At 39.7% G+C, this 19,766-nt stretch overlaps 2 protein-coding genes and 1 long non-coding RNA gene across 6 annotated transcripts; 1 reads left to right on the forward strand and 2 right to left on the reverse strand.

Moving 5' to 3' along the window:
- Window positions 1-732: 732 nt before the first annotated feature.
- C1H6orf163 (chromosome 1 C6orf163 homolog) lies at window positions 733-10,141 on the reverse strand. The gene is made up of 5 exons (XM_026666495.2): window positions 9,994-10,141; window positions 8,769-8,863; window positions 6,421-6,528; window positions 4,644-4,846; window positions 733-1,915 (listed from the first exon to the last, which is right to left on the reverse strand). Exons 1-5 carry the CDS (start codon window positions 10,139-10,141, stop codon window positions 1,495-1,497), a joined length of 975 nt encoding a protein of 324 aa, XP_026522280.1. The 3' UTR covers window positions 733-1,494.
- Window positions 4,816-7,151, forward strand: LOC148132954 (uncharacterized). The gene is made up of 2 exons (XR_015745376.1): window positions 4,816-4,968; window positions 6,451-7,151. It is a non-coding gene; the product is annotated as an uncharacterized LOC148132954 (long non-coding RNA).
- Window positions 10,142-10,684: 543 nt separating the features above from the next.
- Window positions 10,685-16,192, reverse strand: SMIM8 (small integral membrane protein 8). 4 transcript variants are annotated; one of them, XM_026666537.2, is made up of 4 exons: window positions 16,076-16,192; window positions 13,261-13,352; window positions 13,005-13,143; window positions 10,685-11,357 (listed from the first exon to the last, which is right to left on the reverse strand). In XM_026666537.2, exons 3-4 carry the CDS (start codon window positions 13,137-13,139, stop codon window positions 11,199-11,201), a joined length of 294 nt encoding a protein of 97 aa, XP_026522322.1. In that variant the 5' UTR covers window positions 13,140-13,143; window positions 13,261-13,352; window positions 16,076-16,192; the 3' UTR covers window positions 10,685-11,198. The 4 variants fall into 4 exon arrangements, with proteins under 4 accessions (XP_026522322.1, XP_087799918.1, XP_087799925.1 ...); XM_087943792.1 differs by having other exon boundaries at window positions 13,266-13,352; window positions 16,076-16,129; XM_087943799.1 differs by lacking the exon at window positions 13,261-13,352 and having other exon boundaries at window positions 16,076-16,182.
- Between the last annotated feature and the right edge of the window lie 3,574 nt (window positions 16,193-19,766).

Below are 19,766 nucleotides of genomic sequence, written 5' to 3' on the forward strand. Positions count from 1 at the left end.
AAGCATGCCCTCTCAGTGATGGCATCTGCCATGTGTAATGCTTCCCACCCCTCACTTTACCCAAGTAATCCAGTAGTGTTGAATCCTGCAAAACTGCCCTTGAGTATGGCTCAAATGTTACAGGTAGTAGTGTGAGGTTCACTGCTGTGCACAAAATATCCTGAAAATTTGCTGAAACAAAGGACCCTTACTCAAAAAAGGTTGACATCATCACCACATGGGCTCAGCCACAGGTCACATCCTAGATACCTTTCCTCAGTCAGGACTTACCTGGATTCTAATATTATTACTTCTTACATCTCAGTGGTTATTTGACTTTTTGGATTGTTGACACTTTTTTTTTTTTTTTTTAAGCTTCCTTCCTTTCATAAAATGGAGGCAGTTTATACTTCCAGCAATCCTGGTAAAGAACTTTGTAGGGTTGGGTGTATGGTATTGTAGCTCTCTCCAGCAAAGTATTCATTACAACGAGATAATAAAGAATTTAGCCTCTAAATGTTTGCATTGTTGGGAGGGGGGGGCAGGAATTGAGTGGCCATAAAAATGGATTTGACACTAGTACATGAAGCCTACACGTTTCCCCCATGCTTTATAAGCTGCACAGAATGTAGAAGGGGTAAAGTAGGTTATGGACTAGGTACTGATAATATTTTTAAAAATCGTAATATTACAGAGTATTATTTAACGCAAAGAATCAGCCATTTAAATCTCATGTACAATAAAGCAAGCTAAAGCAGTTACAAAAACGAGTGAAGCTGACACCGCTTCCCATGATGCACTATGCATAAATTTCATTGTTAGCTGTGATCAGATTCCACAGATGTTTGAAACCATATGAACGTCCCATTGACATTACCGATATTTGTGTATACCCATACCGAAATCAGAATTTTTTTTCTTACAGGTAGTCCTCAATTTAACAACCATTTGTTTAGTGACTGTTCAAAGCTAAAACAGCACTGAAAAAAAATGACATGACTGTTTTTCACACTTACGACCGTTGCAGTATCCCCACGAACATGTGATCAAAATTCAGGCGCTTGGCAACTAATTCATATTTATGACGGTTGCAGTGTCATTGATCAGCTTTTGCGACCTTCTGACAAGCAAAGTCAATGGGGAAGCCAGGTTCATTCTTAGCAGGGTCACTTAGCAGCCATGATCGTAAAATGGGGCAAAACTCACTTAACAAGTGTCTTGCTTAACAACAGAAATTTTGGGTTCACTTGTGGTCGTTCAGTCGAGGACTACCTGTATACACAAATATCAGAACCACCCATATTTTCACCTGGAGGCTATGGTCCTAATTCGGCCTCCTTGCTTTGTTCTTGGCCCATGAATAAGGAAGCATTTAAGTTCCCTTACAGCCACATGTTCATTGTACAGTGGATTTATTTCTTTTTTCCCAGCACCTCCGTATCCCCTTAGGGCATATTGGTATCTCTGGAGCCAATCCACTACTCTCCGGAGTGTCTTTCCCGATGGACATTGATCTTACAATTCTACACCAGAGTCTCTGAATTCAGATATTTTTCGGAATGGTAAGATGAAATCCGCTTGCCCCGGGGCAAGCTGCGGAAAGGTGAGGTTAATGTATTTCTGAAAAGCTTCCCTGATTTCTAATATTTCGGCTTCCAGGCTGTCTTTCCAGGCTGTCATACATTCCAGCTGCTGGTTCAGCGATAGGATTTCACTTTCTTTCTTGTTCACTTCAGTGTTCACTTCTTCAAGTTGAGCCTCCCGAATATTGTCAGCGTTTTCAAGCAGTTTCCTCGTCTCTTCCTCAAACTCCTTTTGGGAGACCATAAAGGCCATTTCCAATTCATGTTTTTTCTCCCAGGCTAACCTTTGCAGGTTCTTCTGATAAATTTCATTAGCAATTATCCCAGCCTGGTGGATTTGCTCCAAAAATTTCCTGGATGAATGAAAGGAAAGAGCATGCCATCTGTTTAGAAATGATTTCCTTTGCAAGTGATTTTGTACTTAAGTTTACATAAATTGCTTAATTAAATTATAAAATTATGTAGACAATTAAGGCAAGAAAAAAGAATAACCCCAGAGTGAAATCTGTAAAATAAGAAGACAACCTTGACATAAATATACAGTATTTGTCACCAAGACAGCAGAGTGGTGTGTGGGTGAAACATACTTTAAGCCTGCAACATACAGATAATATTCAGAAGTAACACCTCCTTAATTCACTGCACAATGATATTTTCAAGATTCTGTTATTATAGTCAACCTCAATAAAAGTAGTTTTAACATTTCCTATGAAGTTACAGGTAGTCCTCAACTTATGACCACAATTGAGCCCAAGATTTCTGTTGCTAAGCGAGACAGTTGTTAAGTGAAATTTGTTAAGTGAATTTTACGATCTTTCTTCCCCCAGTTGTTAAGTGAATCATTGCAGTTGTTAAGTTAGTAACATGGTTGTTAAGTTTCCCTATTGACTTTGTTTGTCAGAAGATCACAAAAGGAGATCACATGACCTAAAGATATCGTAATGGTCATAAATGTGAACCGGTTGCCAAGCATCTGAATTTTGATCACTTGATCATGGGGATGCTGCAATGGTCATAAGTGTGAAAAACAGTCATAAGTCACTTTTTTCAGTGCCATTGTAACTTTTGAATGGTCACTAAATGAATGGTCACTAAATGTTGTAAGTCGAAGACTACCTGTATTTTCTTGGTCTGGTCTATCTAGCAGGGCTGACAAAATCCAAATGGCAAAACTCACATTTATTCTATCACACTAATTTGTGCCCCTAAACACACTCTTAGCAAGCTTGTTATTCTGACTCAGCTAAATATTGCAAAACCTGTTAATCTCTACCATGTGTGTCTTAGATGTACTAATCTACAAAAAAACAGATGTCACACTAGGACACACCATATACCAGAAGAAAACACATACCAACCGCTACCTCAACGCCCAATCCCACCACCAGCCAGCACAGATAAACTCCGTGGCCAAAACACTAATTGCCAGAACCAAACATCTGGCAGACAAGACACACATAAAGACTGAACTATGCACCCTGACTAAAGTACTGACAGCCAATGGCTTCCACAAAAGCAAAATCACAGGCCTGATCCACAAAAACACACTGAGACATAATGGAGACCTAGAAGATGAACAGACCTATAGAACATCTGTCCTGCCCTACATAAGAGGTACTACAGACAAAATCAGTAAGATACTACACAGGCATCACATCAAGACTGCCTTCAAAACAGACAGAAATATAGCAGCCATCCTAAGAAACCCCAAAGATAAAATTGACCTGGAAAACCAAGGCATAAATGAAGTCCCCTGTGCATCATGCCCTGCCACATACATTGGACAGACCAATAGAAGAATAAGTACCCGCCTGGATGAACACAAAAATGCAGTAAAAAAGCTGGAACACACTTCCTCACTAGTCCAACACATGAAAGCCACAGGTCATAGCATCGACTTCAATGGCAGCAAAACCCTAGCCACTATAGAAAACCCCAGCTACAGAATTATCAGAGAAGCCATAGAGATTTTAAAAAGACCTGAAAGCATGAATAAAAGAGATGACTCCACCAGACTGTCAATTATCTGGAAGCCTGCACTCACAAACAAAAAAATCTCCACACCACAAGCCAAGCAAACACCTGGGCACAAACAGACCCCCCCCCGATAACTCCAGCTCAAACACACCCCAACCAGGCACCCAGATGAAACCTAGCTTCCTAATAAATGATAGCCGTCCGTTTACTTGGAGCCAAGTCCCACTAAAAGCCTCCAATACAGGAAACACAATGTTGCCAGCCAATCAAGACAAAAAAACACTACAAAACAGACAGAAGATATTAGAAACACCAATCAAGCAGAACACAGCAAACTCCAAGACCAACAAACACAGACCAAGACTCCCAACCAATCAGGATGAAGAAAAAACCATTCTAACACAGCAGTAAGATAGCACCAAATTTAAAACAGAAACGGCTGTGAAAGCCTGACTCACAGACGAACCCAATACACAAGCCTGATGATGGCAGATGAGATTCTGCCAAAACGTTGCTACAACTTTAAAAGCAAAACTACAATGACGTGGGAAAATACCCAAACAAAGCTGAATACCATAGATAGATAGATAGATAGATAGATAGATAGATAGATAGATAGATAGATAGATATAGATATAGATATAGATATAGATATAGATATAGATATAGATATAGATATAGATTAGATATAGATATAGATATAGATATATAGATATATAGATATATAGATATATAGATATATAGATATATAGAAAAAGTTGTATTTATGTAATTAAGATTGAGGCGAAAAAAATATAAAACTTTATATATATATATCACACACATATATAAGCACATTGTTCTTAAATGGAGAAAGAGAATAAATCTAGAAAAATGCTCTAATACAAGGTAATTGTCTTGTACATAAATATTTTAAATACTAGCAAAAAAATATTCTCTATTTGCATGCCCAACACAAAGGCCTACAATGCTGGCTCTTACAACCATTGAATAGAGCAGTTTGAGGAAGATTTCTTCTCTTCAGAAAATTCTGGATTAAAGCCAATGACTGATGCGAAATCAGATTTTTTGATTTAAAGGACATGGGCTAGTTAAGCTTAGTACTTTTCCTGTTTGGCGAGGTGTACAGTTGCCTTGCATCTCTCATCCTGCCTCCCTTCAGCCACAGCTGTCATTTTTTCCATGGCCAGCTGTAGCATCAGCCGCTGAAGTTTGTGAGTGTTCCTCTGTTCAGCAGCCTCCGATTCTCTCTTCAGCTCCAGTTCCAAGTGCTGCAGCATTTCGGCCCTTGTTTTCTTCACAGTATTCTTTAGCAAAAATAAATACACCAACAAATACATCAGAAGAACAAACAATCAGAACAAGGAAGAGTTACTATTTTTCTTCTCCCTGCTTCAAATAAAAGTCCGCAAAGAATGTGCCTACAGAGGTAAGGTTGAGGTTTTGAATTCTCTCCTAAGCTTCCCTCTGTAATAAAAATCCAGCATGTTGTGGGGGGAAATTAGAAGATTTAGATTACTACAATTTCATGACTTTTCGTATGTAAGGAGAAAGCAGATATCTGACACCGATTAAGATCTGACCTAGTATAGGAAAGATAATATCTTCGGTAATTTCTACATGCTCATAAAGATCTGGAGCCTATTTTTACTTGCACAAATTTAATAAAATTCTGTATAGGTAGTCCTCAACTTACGACCACAATTGAGCCCAAAATTTCCACTGCTGGGTGAAACATTTGTTATGTGAGTTTTGTCCCATTTTATGACTTTCCTTGCTCCAGTTGTTAAGTACATCGCTGCAGTCGGGGGTGGGATTCAAATTTTTTAATAATCAGTTCTGTTGGGTGTGGCTAGGTGAGCGTGGCCAGGTGGGTGTGACCACGTGACTGAGTGGGTGTGGCTTTTTTGCAGCACAACCCCGCTGCTTTTGGGCCTCCTGGGCCTCAGGGAAGCTTCCTGGGAGGTGTTTTTGCTCCCAGGAAGCTTCCCTGGAGCCCAGGAAGGCAAAAAATGGAGTGTGGAGGGGTCATGCGCAGCCCATACACACCCCCACGTGCCCTTTTTTTGCCTCCTTGGCCTCAGGGAAGCCTCCTTGGCAAAGCGGTAAGACAGCGAGGGGGATCCCAACACAGCTGATCATCAGGCTGATCATCGGGAGGAAAAACAAAGAAATACCTTAAGGAGTGACTGGACAGGGGAGAATGCAGTCAGCGATGTCGGGCATGTGTGCGATGTCGTGCATGCACGATAAGTGACTGGGCAGGGAGGGGAGGGGCGGGTGGAGAGGGGCGGGGTCAGCCAGGGGCACGATTTGCCGGTTCTCTGAACTGCGCAGAGTCATAACAATCTGTTCTATAGAGCCGGTCTGAACCCGTAGAATCCCACCCCTGGCTGCCGTTGGTAATTTAGTAACATGCTTTTTGAGTGAATGAATTTTGCTGGTCAGAAGGTCAGAGATTCACTTTCATTCACTGACGGTTGCAACTGTCATAAATATGAGTCAGTTACCAAGTGCCTGAATTTTGATCACTTGATTATGGAGATGCTGCAAGGGTGATAAGTGTGAAAAAACGGTCATAAGTCACTTTTTTCACTGCCGTTGTAACTTTGAATGGTTACTAAATGGACTGTTGTAAGTTGAGGACTATCTCTATAGAGAATGGACTTTCTTATTACTTTCTTTTCTTTGTCCCCTTGCCAATCTTTTCCCGAGGATTGGATAACCCTTGGGAATGATATGTGACAGACATATACTGTAGGAGGAAGAGTCTCAAATCACCAGGAATCCGTTTCTCATGCTAATGATATGTCTGTGTTAAGTTCCAAAGCCTTGTGATGTTGTTTCATATGGTGGATACAAAAATAAAATTACCACTGACTTCTAATGTTTGTTGATGTTTCTTTTTAAGTTCTTCAATATCTTGCTTGTGCAGCACTTCAGCACGATTGAGAGCCTCTTCTACTGCATCTTCTTTTGCTGTTTCAGCCTACAAAACAGAATAGAAGCAGTTGGTTAATACAACTATGCTAACGACACCACACAGGACTGATCACACAGGACAATCTCAACTGCTATGATGGCTCTTTGGCAACAACAGTTGCACTTGTTAATGGAACTGATTGTTCTTCCATTGTGTCCTCCCTAACCAGTTCTAGATGGCTTGTTCAAGAAGGAAAAGTGTTATTGCACAAGCAGAAGTCAACTCTAATCCCAGATTTCTTACAGTGGTCCTCGACTTACAACCGTTTGTTTAGTGACCATTCGATGTTGCAACAGAACAGAAAAAAGTGACTTATGACCAGTTTTCAAACCACCCTGCAACATCCCCTTGGACACTTGAATAAAATTTGGGCACTTGGCAACTGGCATGTTTTTATGTTGGCTGCAGTGTTCTGGGTTTATCAGCATTTGTAATCTTCCCAGCCAGCTTCCAACAAATGTGGAAGAAGTCAGATTTGCCTAATGACTGGTTATTCACTTAACAATTGCAGTGATTTGCTTAACAACTGTGCCACAAAAGGTCATAAAATGGGGCAAAACTCACTTAACAACTGCCTTGCAAAGCAATCGACATTTTGGGCTCAGTTGTGTTTGTAAGTCAAGGACTACCTGTAATTCTTCATAACTTGAGAAGAACATAAGGATATGTTCTGGAAGCGGGCTTGTTTTATTTTATTATTACTAATATTTGCATCCCTCTGTGCTTCAGCTAACTCCAGTGCTTCTTTTAAATTTAAAATGAAGTTAATACAATAACATTCTACTTCATGTATATTGAACACTTCAGACAATGCTCTAAAAAGTAAAATCAATTGCCTAATTGGAAATACAATTGAGAAGTTGGAACCTTAACCCAGGGGTGGGATTCTACCTGGTCGGACCAGTTCTATAGAACCGGTTGTTACGATTCTGTGCAGTTTGGAGAACTGGCAATTTGGGCTACTGGCTGGCCCCTCCCCTCCCCGCCCACTCACTACTTACCTGGCATGCATGCCATCAAACTTGCCTGCATTTGGTAAGTTGCTATTTTTTTCTTTTTTCTTTTCCCTGACCATCATTTAGATTAGCTAGAAAGCTAGGACATTGGATTTCTTGCTTTCTAGCTCATCTAAAAGCAGAGCTGAACCTTCCTGAGGACTGAAGCTTCTATTTTTCAGTGCAAACTCAAGTAGCAGATTGCGGAAAGATAGATATCTGAGTGAATCTGTGATTCTGCGAGCAACTCAATCTGCCTGCCTGCTTTGCCTGCTTTTGGGTAAAAGTTGCTCTTTTTTAAATAAAAAATTCAATATTTGCATAAATATTTATAATATTTACATACAAGACACAGCCAGCCAGTCACATGACCTCCAAGCCACGCCCAGTCAGCAAGCCACGCCTAGCCAGTCACGACCACCAAGCCACACCCATAAATTAGGCCACGCCCACACATTGAATTTGAATCCCACCCCTGCATTAACCACGTGGTCTAGATTAAACTTTTATTGTCACTCTTTCAGAGAAATCCATAGGATATTCAAACCGAAGATTATTGGTTAAGGACAGATAGCATTCGGATTCTATCAAGATTTTTTTGAATAGGCAAAAACTATTTTTAAAAATCACCACATTAAAAAAAAAGATGTTGAGACTCTGGAAAGAGTGCAGAGAACAGCAATAAAAATGAGTAAGGGCCTGGACATTAAAATGTATGAAGAATGGTTGCAGGAATTGAGTTTGTCTAGACTCTAGTACATTAAAAAGAAGAATTAGTGGTAACATGATAGCAATCTTCCAATATTTGAAGGGCTATCACAAAGAAGATGGGGGTCAACCTATTCTCCAAAGCACTGGAAGGCAGGACGAGAAGCAATGGATGGAAACTAATCAAGGAGAGAAGCAATCTATAACTAAGGAGAAATTTCCTAGCAGTGAGAATAATTAACCAGTGGAACAGCTTGCCTTCAGAAGTTGAGGATGCTCCATCACTGAAGGCTTTTAAAAAGAATCTGAGCACTCACTTGTCTGAAGAGGTATGGGGCCTCTTGCTTGCACAGGGATTGGACTATAAGACCTTCAAAGTCCCCTCCAACTCTGTTAGTATTAAACAACATTAAGACAAATCTACACCTGATTTGTACCAGTGCTGCTGATGTACCTATGACACCTATTAACACGCATCAGAGGAAAATCGGAATAATAAACATTAGAAAGGTTTATATTTAACATGATAGAGAATAGTTTTACCTGAAGCCAGAGTTTAGTCTGCATTTTATCAATTCGTTTTTGTATTTCCTGTTCTCTTTGATCTACATCTTCTCGCTTAAGGTCTGCTCCAATCTCTATATAAAGCAATATAGTAAATGAAGGCCACAGCATATATTATATATGGATTATGTAGGTCACACATTCTATAAAATAATCAAAAGTTTAATTTAAAAGCATTAAATTATTACCATCCTATTGTGAAGACTAGTGTGCACATTTCAAATGTGCCATACTGACATTAATTAAACATATAAGTGGTGTGTGTGTTAAGCTGCTATTCTCTGATTAGGCTTGATAAAAATTTAACCCAATAATTTAGGGAAAGATGGAAACAGCAATTAGACTAATATACTGCTCCATAGTGCTTTACAGCACTCTCTGAGCAGTTTACAGAGTCCGCATATTGCCCCCAACAATTTAGGTCCTCATTTTATTGACCTCGGTTGACCTGAATCAACCTTGAGTCAGTCAGGATCTACCTCCTGACAGTGGGCAGTTAGCCTGCAATACTGCATTCTAACCATTGTGCCCCCCACAAGTCATAAATCCCATATCTCTATCCTAAACATTTCACATTTCAGCTTATCTCAACAGACTACATGGCAATGGCAAGATAAATCCCTACAAATGTTTACGATGAACCCTTGGATGCTGTTCCATCTATACTAGTGAAGGGATCCTGGCAGAGTATTCCATCTACAGCAGGAGTGTCCAACCTTGCCAATTTTAAGACTTGTGTACTTCAACTTCCCTGGCTGGCTGGAATTCTGGGAGCTGAAGTTCTCAAGTCTTAAAATTGCCACTCCTGATCTACAGTTTTATGCAGATAACTTCAATATCTGAAGCAGGCATTTTACATTGGTGGACAACCAGCAGTGAAGGCATCAAGCTTGCTCTAGTTTCCTTTCCAAAGTGATCAAAAGAAAGATCACAAGGCCAGAAATAATATCATGTGATTATGCCATAGAAATTGGACATAAATCTTCATATATTTCATTTTCCTCTTTTCTTGGCAAGTATCAAGTAGAAGGATGTCTTTCCTACTAAACCAAAGATGCTCTTTTCCTTAATATTTGCAGCCTTTTCTATTTTTTATCATTTTATTAATATGAATAGCTGGAATTGTTCATGTTCTTGTATGCAGATTCCTTAGAACATGTCAAATACATGAAATCATCATCGGTTACTGAGGAGATTGACTTACCTAATATATCTTTGTGTGTATAATACCGAGTTTTGTAAGGTTTATATTCCCTAATCCGATCAAAGGTCTCTGGTGTAGGAGGCGGTGGAATTAGTTTTGAACAAACAGCACAGCAAACAAATGTATCAAAATCTGGGTTTCTAATCATGATTGCATGAGATCTTTTTTCCTCCTTTGAAGAGAATGAAGTAATTGATTCAGATGCAGATACAAACACTTAGTTCTTCCATTCAAAGCTGAATTATATTTGGTGTCCCTTTGGTTCTGTGCATGTCAGTGGAATAAATAAGCTTCAGCATTGTATGACAAGATGGTCAGTGGAAGGAAGAGAAAAGGACCACCATTATATGGCAAGGTGCATTCACCTGCCTCCTCAGGAGCTCTTTATTAAGAAACTCTGGCAGTTACATTGTCATGACTATGTCTGAGCCTATGAGTTAAATGCTACCCAATAACTGTTGCTAGGCAAAGTAGGTTTTGCTCATAAAATCATTTGAGACATCAGTTAGTATTACTTAGCATCTTGGAATATATTTTTTGTAATTGATAATGTTTCATCTGCTTTTCTTAAACAATGTACATGAATTATTACAGCCTTTACTATCCAAATATTTAAACCAAAAACTTAACATTCCACTAAATGGAAATATTCAAGGAAGCTCAAAATATTGAAATAACTCATGGGAACGTATTTTAACAGATTAGTTTTATTGCCTTGAGTGAAAAATATCAATCCATCAATCATTTTGTACACTAAATCATAAATAAATAACTTCAGAAGAGACTATGGAAAAGTTTTCCCTTATTTAATATTTGAAATATTAAAAATTTGCACAGGTGGATGATTGCACAAATAACACATTTTAGAAATGTTTTTTGAGTGACTTACTAAAACACTGACAATTAATAATAAACTTTAAAACCAGACAGTGCAATTCTGGCAATAATTCTAAAGCATCTTTTGGCACAGTATAGATAAGAAATAAGTTGCACATATTCTGCAGTACCCTTTTTGTTATAATGTGCTTTATTCAAAATATCAATAGATAATAGCATTTCACACTGATGTTTAAACTGATTTTTTTTAAAAAAGCATTCATTGTATAAAAATAAATGCTAATGCTTCAGTCAAAATCCTGAAAGTCACCATGCAGAAAATCAAATGTCTTCTTCCATGTTGATATTTGTCAACACTGACAGTTTTTTCAGTCCCATTTTGAAGTCTTGCGTTTCATAAGTCTGTTTCCTTCACTGTCAATAGCTTCATAGAGATCCTTTTTGTTTTCTTGTTGTGCGTGCAAGTACCCAATATAAGCCACACAGAGAGTAATTGTCACAAGGCCAAAAGCCATAACTGCTTTGTTCTGTGAAAATAAAAATAATAGCTTGAAATCCAGACATTTTATTTAATCCACTTTCTAAACCATGCATCCTAAAGGTAGTTTATTAAATTATGTCCCGATGACCTATTTTACTTTCCATTTTCATCTACCCTGTTTCTCCAACAATACGGCCTCCCCAATAGGAAGTCCCAGCATGTTTTATAGGCATGAAATGAAATTAAGCCCCTCCCCAAATTAAGGCCTATATTAAAACATGCGAAATGGGGGAAATGGCGGGGGCTTGCTTCTTAGGAAGTACTTTTGTTGCACACCGGATATGGTGCTGCCTGCATTGACCCCGATACGAAGTGCCCCACCAACGCCGAGGTCAACATCCAAGCCGCGCTGCCCGCCCACCTGAAGATGCAGGGGGAATTAAGTCACCCCGAAAAGACGGCCTAGCCATTTTTGGGGGGCTCAAAAAAAAAAAAGACCCGGCCTTATTATATGAGAAACACGGTAGCTTTTAAAGAGAAAAGGAAATGGCTAGAATTAACGCTTCAGTCCTCTATATAACTGGAAATATACCCCACCCAATACTGTTAAATTGTTACTGAGAAGAGAGTTGGAGATTGCACTGAAGCCACTATGACCATTAGGAAAGATTGACATAAGATCCAACTGAGTTTTTGAAAATTATATATCATCATTTGGATGATCTTACTGATCTTGGAAAAGCTAAGCAGGGAGGGATCTGGTTAGTAATTGAAAGGGAGACTATTAGGGCAGCCCAGGGCTCTCTAGGCTGGAATGAAAATTTGAAAGGGCATCCTGGAAGAAGGCAGTTGCAAAACACATCTGTATGTTGCCAAAACAGCAGCATTAATGCATTTGTGCAGCCCCGTAAAAGTCAAGCTTTTTAAAAACCAGTAAAGGAAATGCTCCTAACTGTTTTATTATGAAATGAAAGGCCTGTAAATTGCAAAGAAATGAAATGACTTAGTTGATTAAAGTGTAGAAAATATATTTAATCTTTTTTAGTTCCTCAATACCTTTTTTTTTTTCACAGACTGTATGTTGTTTGAGTGTAAGATGTTTCTATTTGGAAAAAATGGGTCTCATCCAGAGTGAATGCTGTTTTTCCATACATTTTAAATATGTTCCTATTCATGACTGATTAGGTTTTATAGTATTTTGTTTGCAATTTAGTCTAATTATTGAACTAGCCACTGACTTCTGAAAGCTTAATTCAATAGGCAAATTACTTCTTCATCGTAACAGTTTTCCTATTCATGTTAAAAAAGTGAGATATTGTAGCTAAAGTATTTTGATGTCATACTATTCTAATTAGCAAGTTATTAATTAGCAACTTATTTTTTTATCAAAACTAATGTTACACCTGAATTAAAAATGGAAAATAATCAGAAATTAAATATAAATGACCTCTTAAATAACATGTTATACTCCAGTTTACTTAATTGTGATAAACCATAATTGACTGAATTTAGATATAATGCTAAAGTCATTAACCATAAATCCCAAACAGAAAGACTAGGCTCATATATCATAAACCCAAACAATAATTCAGATGTAATAACTATGGTCGTATATCAGACTATGCAACTGAGATGCAGGCAAAAGTATGGATGTATTTAAACCAGCTGCCCCAAATAATTGCTGTTTTCTTACAGGTTTAATGAAAAGTTCTGGATTCACAGCACGGAACAAAGTAGTAGTTTGAGCACCTCGGAGTCCTGGAATTCGATAATCTTTTCTTTTGGGTGCTTCATGTTGAACATCTGAAGGCTGGGGTGCTGAAGACATCTTACTGTGGCAAAAATATTTGGACTCTGTGTGTGTGAGACACTTTACTAATATCCTATATTCTGATTGCAATCTAATTGACAAATATAAATAATAATAAAAGTCCAGGTCTATTATTTACCAAACCTGGAAAATGCAGTGATGGGTTATCTCCAGAGGGTTGCTAGCCAAAGACCTTGAATAATTATCCTGTTTTTCTTTCTTAGCAGCTTTCTGTCAAAACAAAACAAACAAAAAACCCTGAGCAAACTATAGCATATAAACAAAGAATTTAATCTGGGCCTTGGCATAAGATTCCAGAGAGCAGTAGTAAAATTATACATCAGGTTTAATTCCTGACAATGTCAGGTAGAGCAGAGTTTCAAACACTGCTAGTCAGGCTAGCCAGAGCCAAAGTAAACAGAACAATATATTATTATGAAGGATAATATGTAACTTCCCATTAATCTTAATTCAATATGATTCACTTAATAATCCAGTGTTTTGGCCTTCCCCAATGTTGTGTCATCTTCTAGATACCTTGATCTGTGACTTCACTGTTCATCAATTAGGGAAAATAGGAACTGCAGTCCAACAAGTTAGCACAATATTGTCCCAGATTTATGAGTTCCAACCAACGAAGAAAGTTGATTAAGAATAAGGAAGCAGCTGAAGTTCATAAAGATAATACAGGTTTCACCTGCAGACATCTTGATATTACACGGGTGATGCTTTGTAAAATCATGTGGTGGAGCCATCTGGGAAGCTAACAAGATTGGATTAGCAGGCGATAGCTCCTTCTACTCTCACTTCCTAGCAACCAGTATTTAAGATGGAATGGAATCCCCTGGAGATACATTTGGTTTTCACTCTCTTAAAACCTGGCTCAGCACATAAACTTGGGTTATCCGCTATTTGATATCCAGCATTTTGGATCTAAAAAAAAGTAGGGTGGCCTGGGCATGTGCATGGATTCCACGTTTGCCTATACCCCCTACAATTCCAGGAAAATACAGATAGTCCTTGACTTACGGTATAACAGTTCATTTAGTGACCATTTTACCAAGTTACAACAGTGCTGAAAAAAATTAACTTATGACCACTTTTCACTCTTACGACCATTGCAGTATTCCTATGGTCACATGATCAAAATTCAGGTGCTTGGCAACTAACTCATATTTATGACGGTTGCAATGTCCTGGGGTCATGTGATCACCTTTTGCAACCTTCTGACAAAGTCAATGGGGAAGTCAAATTCACTTAACAAGTCAAGGTCTACCTGTAATGCATCTGATGCTCAAAGATGTGTATATTTCAAGGGATGCCATTGTGTTTTAAAACTGGGAGAAAGGACATACTTCTATGCTATACATATAAGGTAACTTCTTGTCCTCCTTCATCCAAACTAAAGACTTATAATTCTTCTTCATAGGAGGACTGATCTAGACTTCTATTTATTTTGGTTCGTTTTGAGCTCTGTAATACCCCCTCTGAAAATGTGATGACTAAAACTGCATTCCAAATACCACAAGAATAATCTTTGCTATATATTTTCATTAAATTAGCAATTCTATTTTCAATTCAATTCCTTTGACTTCTAATATGGAATCTGCCTTCTTCACATTGGCTGCACACTGGATTGACATTTTTATCCAGCTGGCCATCAAGCTCCTCTTGATCAATCAGTTCAGATTCCATTAATATAAAAGTCAGAGATGGATTTTTTTTTTTTTTGCACCAACATTCATTACACTTGCTTACATTGTTATTTAAGTCAGAAATGGTGTAGGGCAAAGGTCTTCAAACTTGACAGCTTTAAGACTTGTGGGCTTCAACTCCCAGAATTCCTGAGCTAACATGACTGGAGGAGGAATTCTGGGAGTTGAAGTCCACAAGTCTTCAACCTGCCAAGTTTGAAGACCCTTAGTGTAGGTAGGGTACCCTGCTTGGGCGGAGGGTTGGACTAGATGACCTACAAGGTTCCTTCCAACTCTGCTATTCTGTTATTTTTGTTAAAGTCTTATGATGACCATCTGCCAGTTTGGAAAGTTTGACTGTGGTATTTTTCTACACCAATAGCCACACACCAAACTGTCTTCCACCATATCACACCATGTAACTAAAGACTTCCATCCATAAATCTCTCATCACTAGCCATCTGTCAGACAAAGTGCAAACTTTTTTCCTTTACAGATTTTCCTTGGTAAGGAAGAAGTACAGTAGGAAGTGAGGGAAACCTGGGATGACTCTCTGTGAACCACCACAATGTCAGCATCTCATTTATTTATTTATTTTTTTTTGGGGGAGGAAATCTGCAAGCTTTCCTGGAAGCACCCAAGCTCTCTAGAGCAAAAGTCTTCAAACTTGGCAAGTTTAAGACTTATGGGCTTCAACTCCCAGAATCCCTGAGCTAACGTGACTGGAGGAGGAATTCTGGGAGTTGAAGTCCACAAGTCTTGAAGCTGTCAAGTTTGAAGACTCCCCTGCTCTAGAGTCTAGGAAGCCCTAATTTGAGAAAAGCAAGTTTGAAACGATGATCTCATCGACGTGGAAAGCACAAGCAAATAGCTCGCCACTTTTTCTAACCGTAGTACGGCTACCAGGAAAAAAATCCGGACGGTCCCTGCGTCCGAGTCATGGGGTGGGGGGCTGTCTCCAACCTTGGCAACTTTAAGACTTGTGGACTTCAACTCCCAGAGTTCCTCAGCCAGCTTTGCTGGCTGAGGAATTCTGGGAGTTGAAGTCCAGAAGTCTTAAAGTTGCCAAGGTTGGAGACCCCTGAAGTCTGCGGCAGCCTAGGTCTGGAACCTCTTAGCAGGTTCCTAGCTAAGAGGTGTAGCTAGTTACTACTAAGAGGTGGCTGACCAGGCGCCCTCTTCGATATTTAAGTACGCTAAGAAAAGCATACCTAGGAAGACAAAAGCAAAGCATCGAAAGTCCTCCAGTTTCTTGCTTACCTCCCTCCGCGGGCAATCTGAGCCAATGGCCCCCCGTTTACCTTTCCAACGCAGAACTAAGAAGGGCTGGCGGGGCCAGGGGGGCGTTTTCCGCCTCTGCCGTCCTTTTGGGCCCAACTCGAGGGCGCCCCCTGCTGTGCGGAGGCCAGGACAGCACTTTGCTTTACAAGCTGGAGACGGCTGGGTTAGAAAGAGAGTTCGCAAGCAGGACGGGGCGGGGGCATTTCCCCCGCTTCTGTCAACCAGCTCTTGCGGGGAGAATTGTTATTATGTATGGCCGCACAATCAAGTCAGATGTGTAGACTGGATTTGCCGTTTTTAATCTACCTATTGAGTCCTTCCCAAGGGCCTGGGATAAGCAGATGTTATTTGATTGATGGTGATAATTTATTTATTCATTTATTTGATTTTGTCAGTTGCTTACAAGATAAACAGGTATAAGTATAAACATAGTTATGAATACATGGATACATATAAGCAAAGTAAAAGAAGCAATGGGACAGGGACGGTAGGCACGTTGGTGCGCTTATGCACGCCCCCTACTCTTAGGAAAGGGGTGAGGTCAATAGTAGACAGTCTAAGGTGAAAGTTTTTGGGGTTTGGGGAAGAAACTACAGTCAGGTAGAGTATTCCAGACATTGACCACTCTGTTGCTGAAGTTGTATTTCCTGCAATCAAGTTTGGTGCGGTTTAGCTTGAGTTTGTATCTATTGTTCGCTCTTGTGTTGTTATGGTTGAAGCTGAAGTATTCATTGACAGGTAAGTCATTGCAATATATGGTTTATTAATGTATGATTTTTAAATAAAGATATGATCACAAAATGTGACCTTTACTTTGGCCAAGTAAAGTTGCCTTTTGCAATTGGTTGATGGTCAGTGCTAATAGGGTATGCTCCAGATATTTTGGAATTGCACTATTACTATTGGTGCTATCTTTGCTTTCTTTTGCTACAGAACTTTGTATTTCTATTTGCATCTCTTTGTATTTTGTGATTTTTCCCCCAGGCTTTCTTTCCTGTTCTGATGTTTCCAGGTCATGTCCAGTATCCAAATCTTTTTTGTCTTTCTTATCAACAGCTGTTAAGTCCTGGGTATTGTGTGGCAAGTGCCTGTCTATTTGAATTTTAAAGTCCCAGAGCACTTTAGCTTCTTCATTTTCTATTATTTTTTCTATTTTATGCTCCTGCTAGTTTTTCCTGCAAGCAAATGGTATTTCTGGCAGGTTTTTCAATGCACCATTGTTGCTACTTTGTCAGTATCATTGTAAGTAGTATGTACAATATTTTTGGAATGGGTTAGCCTGCCACATGTTTTTGATGTTTGGTATCCATGGCCTCATTTGTTTAGTATTTTTGACAGAGGAATTAGTACAATGGCAAACAGTACTGATCATGAGCCTCTTTGAAATATTCCTCTTGATATTAACTCCTCCCAATCCATCACTATTGATCAGCAACTATGTCATTCATTATATCATTGACCTTTGCACAAAGCTTCTGATGTGTCTACTGGCTCCTGTTATTTCTAGGCACTTGATTATCCAGACATGTGGCAGTGAGTCAAATGTCTCCTTATCCAATCCAAGCTACATAGTTGGTCTTCCTACTGTTTTCCAAAATCCCCTTGTCAACTAGGAGCTGATCTTTTATTCCTCTGGCTGGTTGATTAGTTTCCTGTCGGTTCAGGTGGAAAGAGCTTGTTATCAACTAAATTCTGCTTGACTGCATCAGCAGCCACACTAGTTAGCAAATGGAAAGTTGTTGGTAAGCAGGTAACTGGCCTGTAGTTGCCTGATACTACCTTATTTGTTAGAACTTTCATTATCAGGTAGGTTTTAGTCAGATGTTAACCTATCTTCAATTTCACCTCTTTGCACCATTTGTTAAATTGCTTTGCAGTGAATAGATGACAAAGAGTGGGTGTAGATATTTCAACCAAAACCCATTCAGTTCAGTGATGGTATTCAATTTTTTTTGGGTGTGGTGTGGCTTGGTGGGTGTGGCAGGAGAAGGATACTGTAAAATCCCCATTCCCTCCCCACCCCACTAACCTGCTTTCCAGCTCCCTTCTCCTGTGCAGGGCAACCAAAGAAGACCCAGCCAATCAGCTGAGACTCGGGAGGCAGAGAATAGATGGGGGTGGGGCCAGTCAGAGGTGGTATTTGCCGGTTCTCCGAACTACTCAAAATTTCCACTACCGTTCTCCAGAACCTGTCAGAACTGGATGAATACCACCTCTGATTCAGTTCATTTTCACCTGGTGCTGAACTGTTCTTCCTTGCCCATTTCTCCACCATTTCATTATTATTATTTGCAATTTATTCACTGCCCAATTCCAGTGGACTCTTGGCAATGTATAAAACTTTAAAAAACAAAACCAGCTAAAACATTAAATTAGCAGAAGGATTAAATCAGGTGGAGAGCTCCAGAAAAATATTCCCATTTGGGATCAGAGTGGGATGATCAGAGATATTCTGGAGACCTACCTGAAGCTTAAAGAAAATTCCAACTGCAATGGATTAAGATCTGGAGGCATCTGTTCCATGAATGTGGAACTCAGTTATGCATATGTATCTTCCTATTTGTCTATTAGGTAGTGTTACATCAGGTGACTTGACCTCACATCTTCTAGATAAGTTAAACTGCCCTTCCCATCATGCCCAGGCCCCACCATGCCTGCAAAGCATCTCCTTCATGAAACATTTTTTTTTCATCCAGAGCAGACATCTGATAGACTTTTGAATATCTGAATGTCTTTTGTCCTAGGGTTTGCTCCAGCAGAGTGAATTAAGATCATTCTATTCCTCTTTTATTTTCTGATATTGGAGAAATTTTGCTGCAGAACTGCAGTTCAAACCCTTTCCTGGGAGTGACAATGTAATAAACGTGTTCTCTTCTTGTACTTATGTGGAACGTCCAATTGGAAATCAAAAATTAGCAGATCACTTAGGTCAGTGGTCCCCAACCTTTTTTGTACCACAGACCGGTACAATCCACAGACCGATCCATGGACCGGTACCGGCATCAGCACGCACGACCAAGGCAAGGCGAGCCGAGCGACTGGCCAGCCAGCTGTCCCCCGCTTCTCCCCGCCACCTTCAACTCCTCCTTTGTACCTTCTCGCGGTCGATGGGCTTTTCGGGCTCTTTCTTAATCTCCTCCTGAGTAACGCGAGACTCCACCGCCATCGGTACGGCTCTTCGTTTGAAGCCGCCCCGCCCCCTTCGACGAAACTAAGGCGCGAGGATTCTTTCAGCACCCAAACTCCGCTTTCCAACCAATGACCAACAAGCTCACCTGGAAGCACTTTCTCAAGAGCCATCGAAACAAGATGGTGGCGCCCAAGTAAAATAGGTGGCCCGGTACAAAATGATCCATGGACCGGTACCGGTCCGGGGCCCGGTGGTTGGGGACCACTGACTTAGGGAACCTTCTACAGATGTGTTTGGATTCATACTACAATTCCCAGAATTTCTAGGCAACATGGCCACTGCCACTCGACATATGTAAAGAGCCTGGGGCGGGTAGCATAATCTAAGATTAGCAAACCACACCTTCTTATTTAAACAGAATGTGACATTTATCTGTGTAAATGCAATTTATATACATTACTTGTTTGCAAATAGAAAAGAATGAAAATGAAGACAGTCTGCATTAGTAGGAAAGATTCAATGAGCCATCTGTGTTTTATG

The sequence above is a fragment of the Notechis scutatus genome, chromosome 1 (genome assembly GCF_049901735.1).
Source record: "Notechis scutatus isolate UNSWTSFEM ecotype Mainland chromosome 1, rNotScu1.2, whole genome shotgun sequence".
NCBI lineage: Eukaryota > Metazoa > Chordata > Lepidosauria > Squamata > Elapidae > Notechis > Notechis scutatus.

What these genes read in the sequence shown, in the direction of transcription:
- C1H6orf163 (XM_026666495.2), bottom strand. Translation starts at nt 10,141, where the DNA reads ATGATTAGAAACCCAGATTTTGATACATTTGTTTGCTGTGCTGTTTGT. An exon ending in TACACACAAAGATATATTAG is followed by an intron (nt 8,864 to 9,993) that starts GTAAGTCAATCT and finishes TGCTTTATATAG; the next exon opens with AGATTGGAGCAGACCTTAAG. An exon ending in AACATCAACAAACATTAGAA is followed by an intron (nt 4,847 to 6,420) that starts GTCAGTGGTAAT and finishes TTTTTGCTAAAG; the next exon opens with AATACTGTGAAGAAAACAAG.
- SMIM8 (XM_026666537.2), bottom strand. Translation starts at nt 13,139, where the DNA reads ATGTCTTCAGCACCCCAGCCTTCAGATGTTCAACATGAAGCACCCAAA. An exon ending in CAGAACTTTTCATTAAACCT is followed by an intron (nt 11,358 to 13,004) that starts GTAAGAAAACAG and finishes TTATTTTCACAG; the next exon opens with AACAAAGCAGTTATGGCTTT.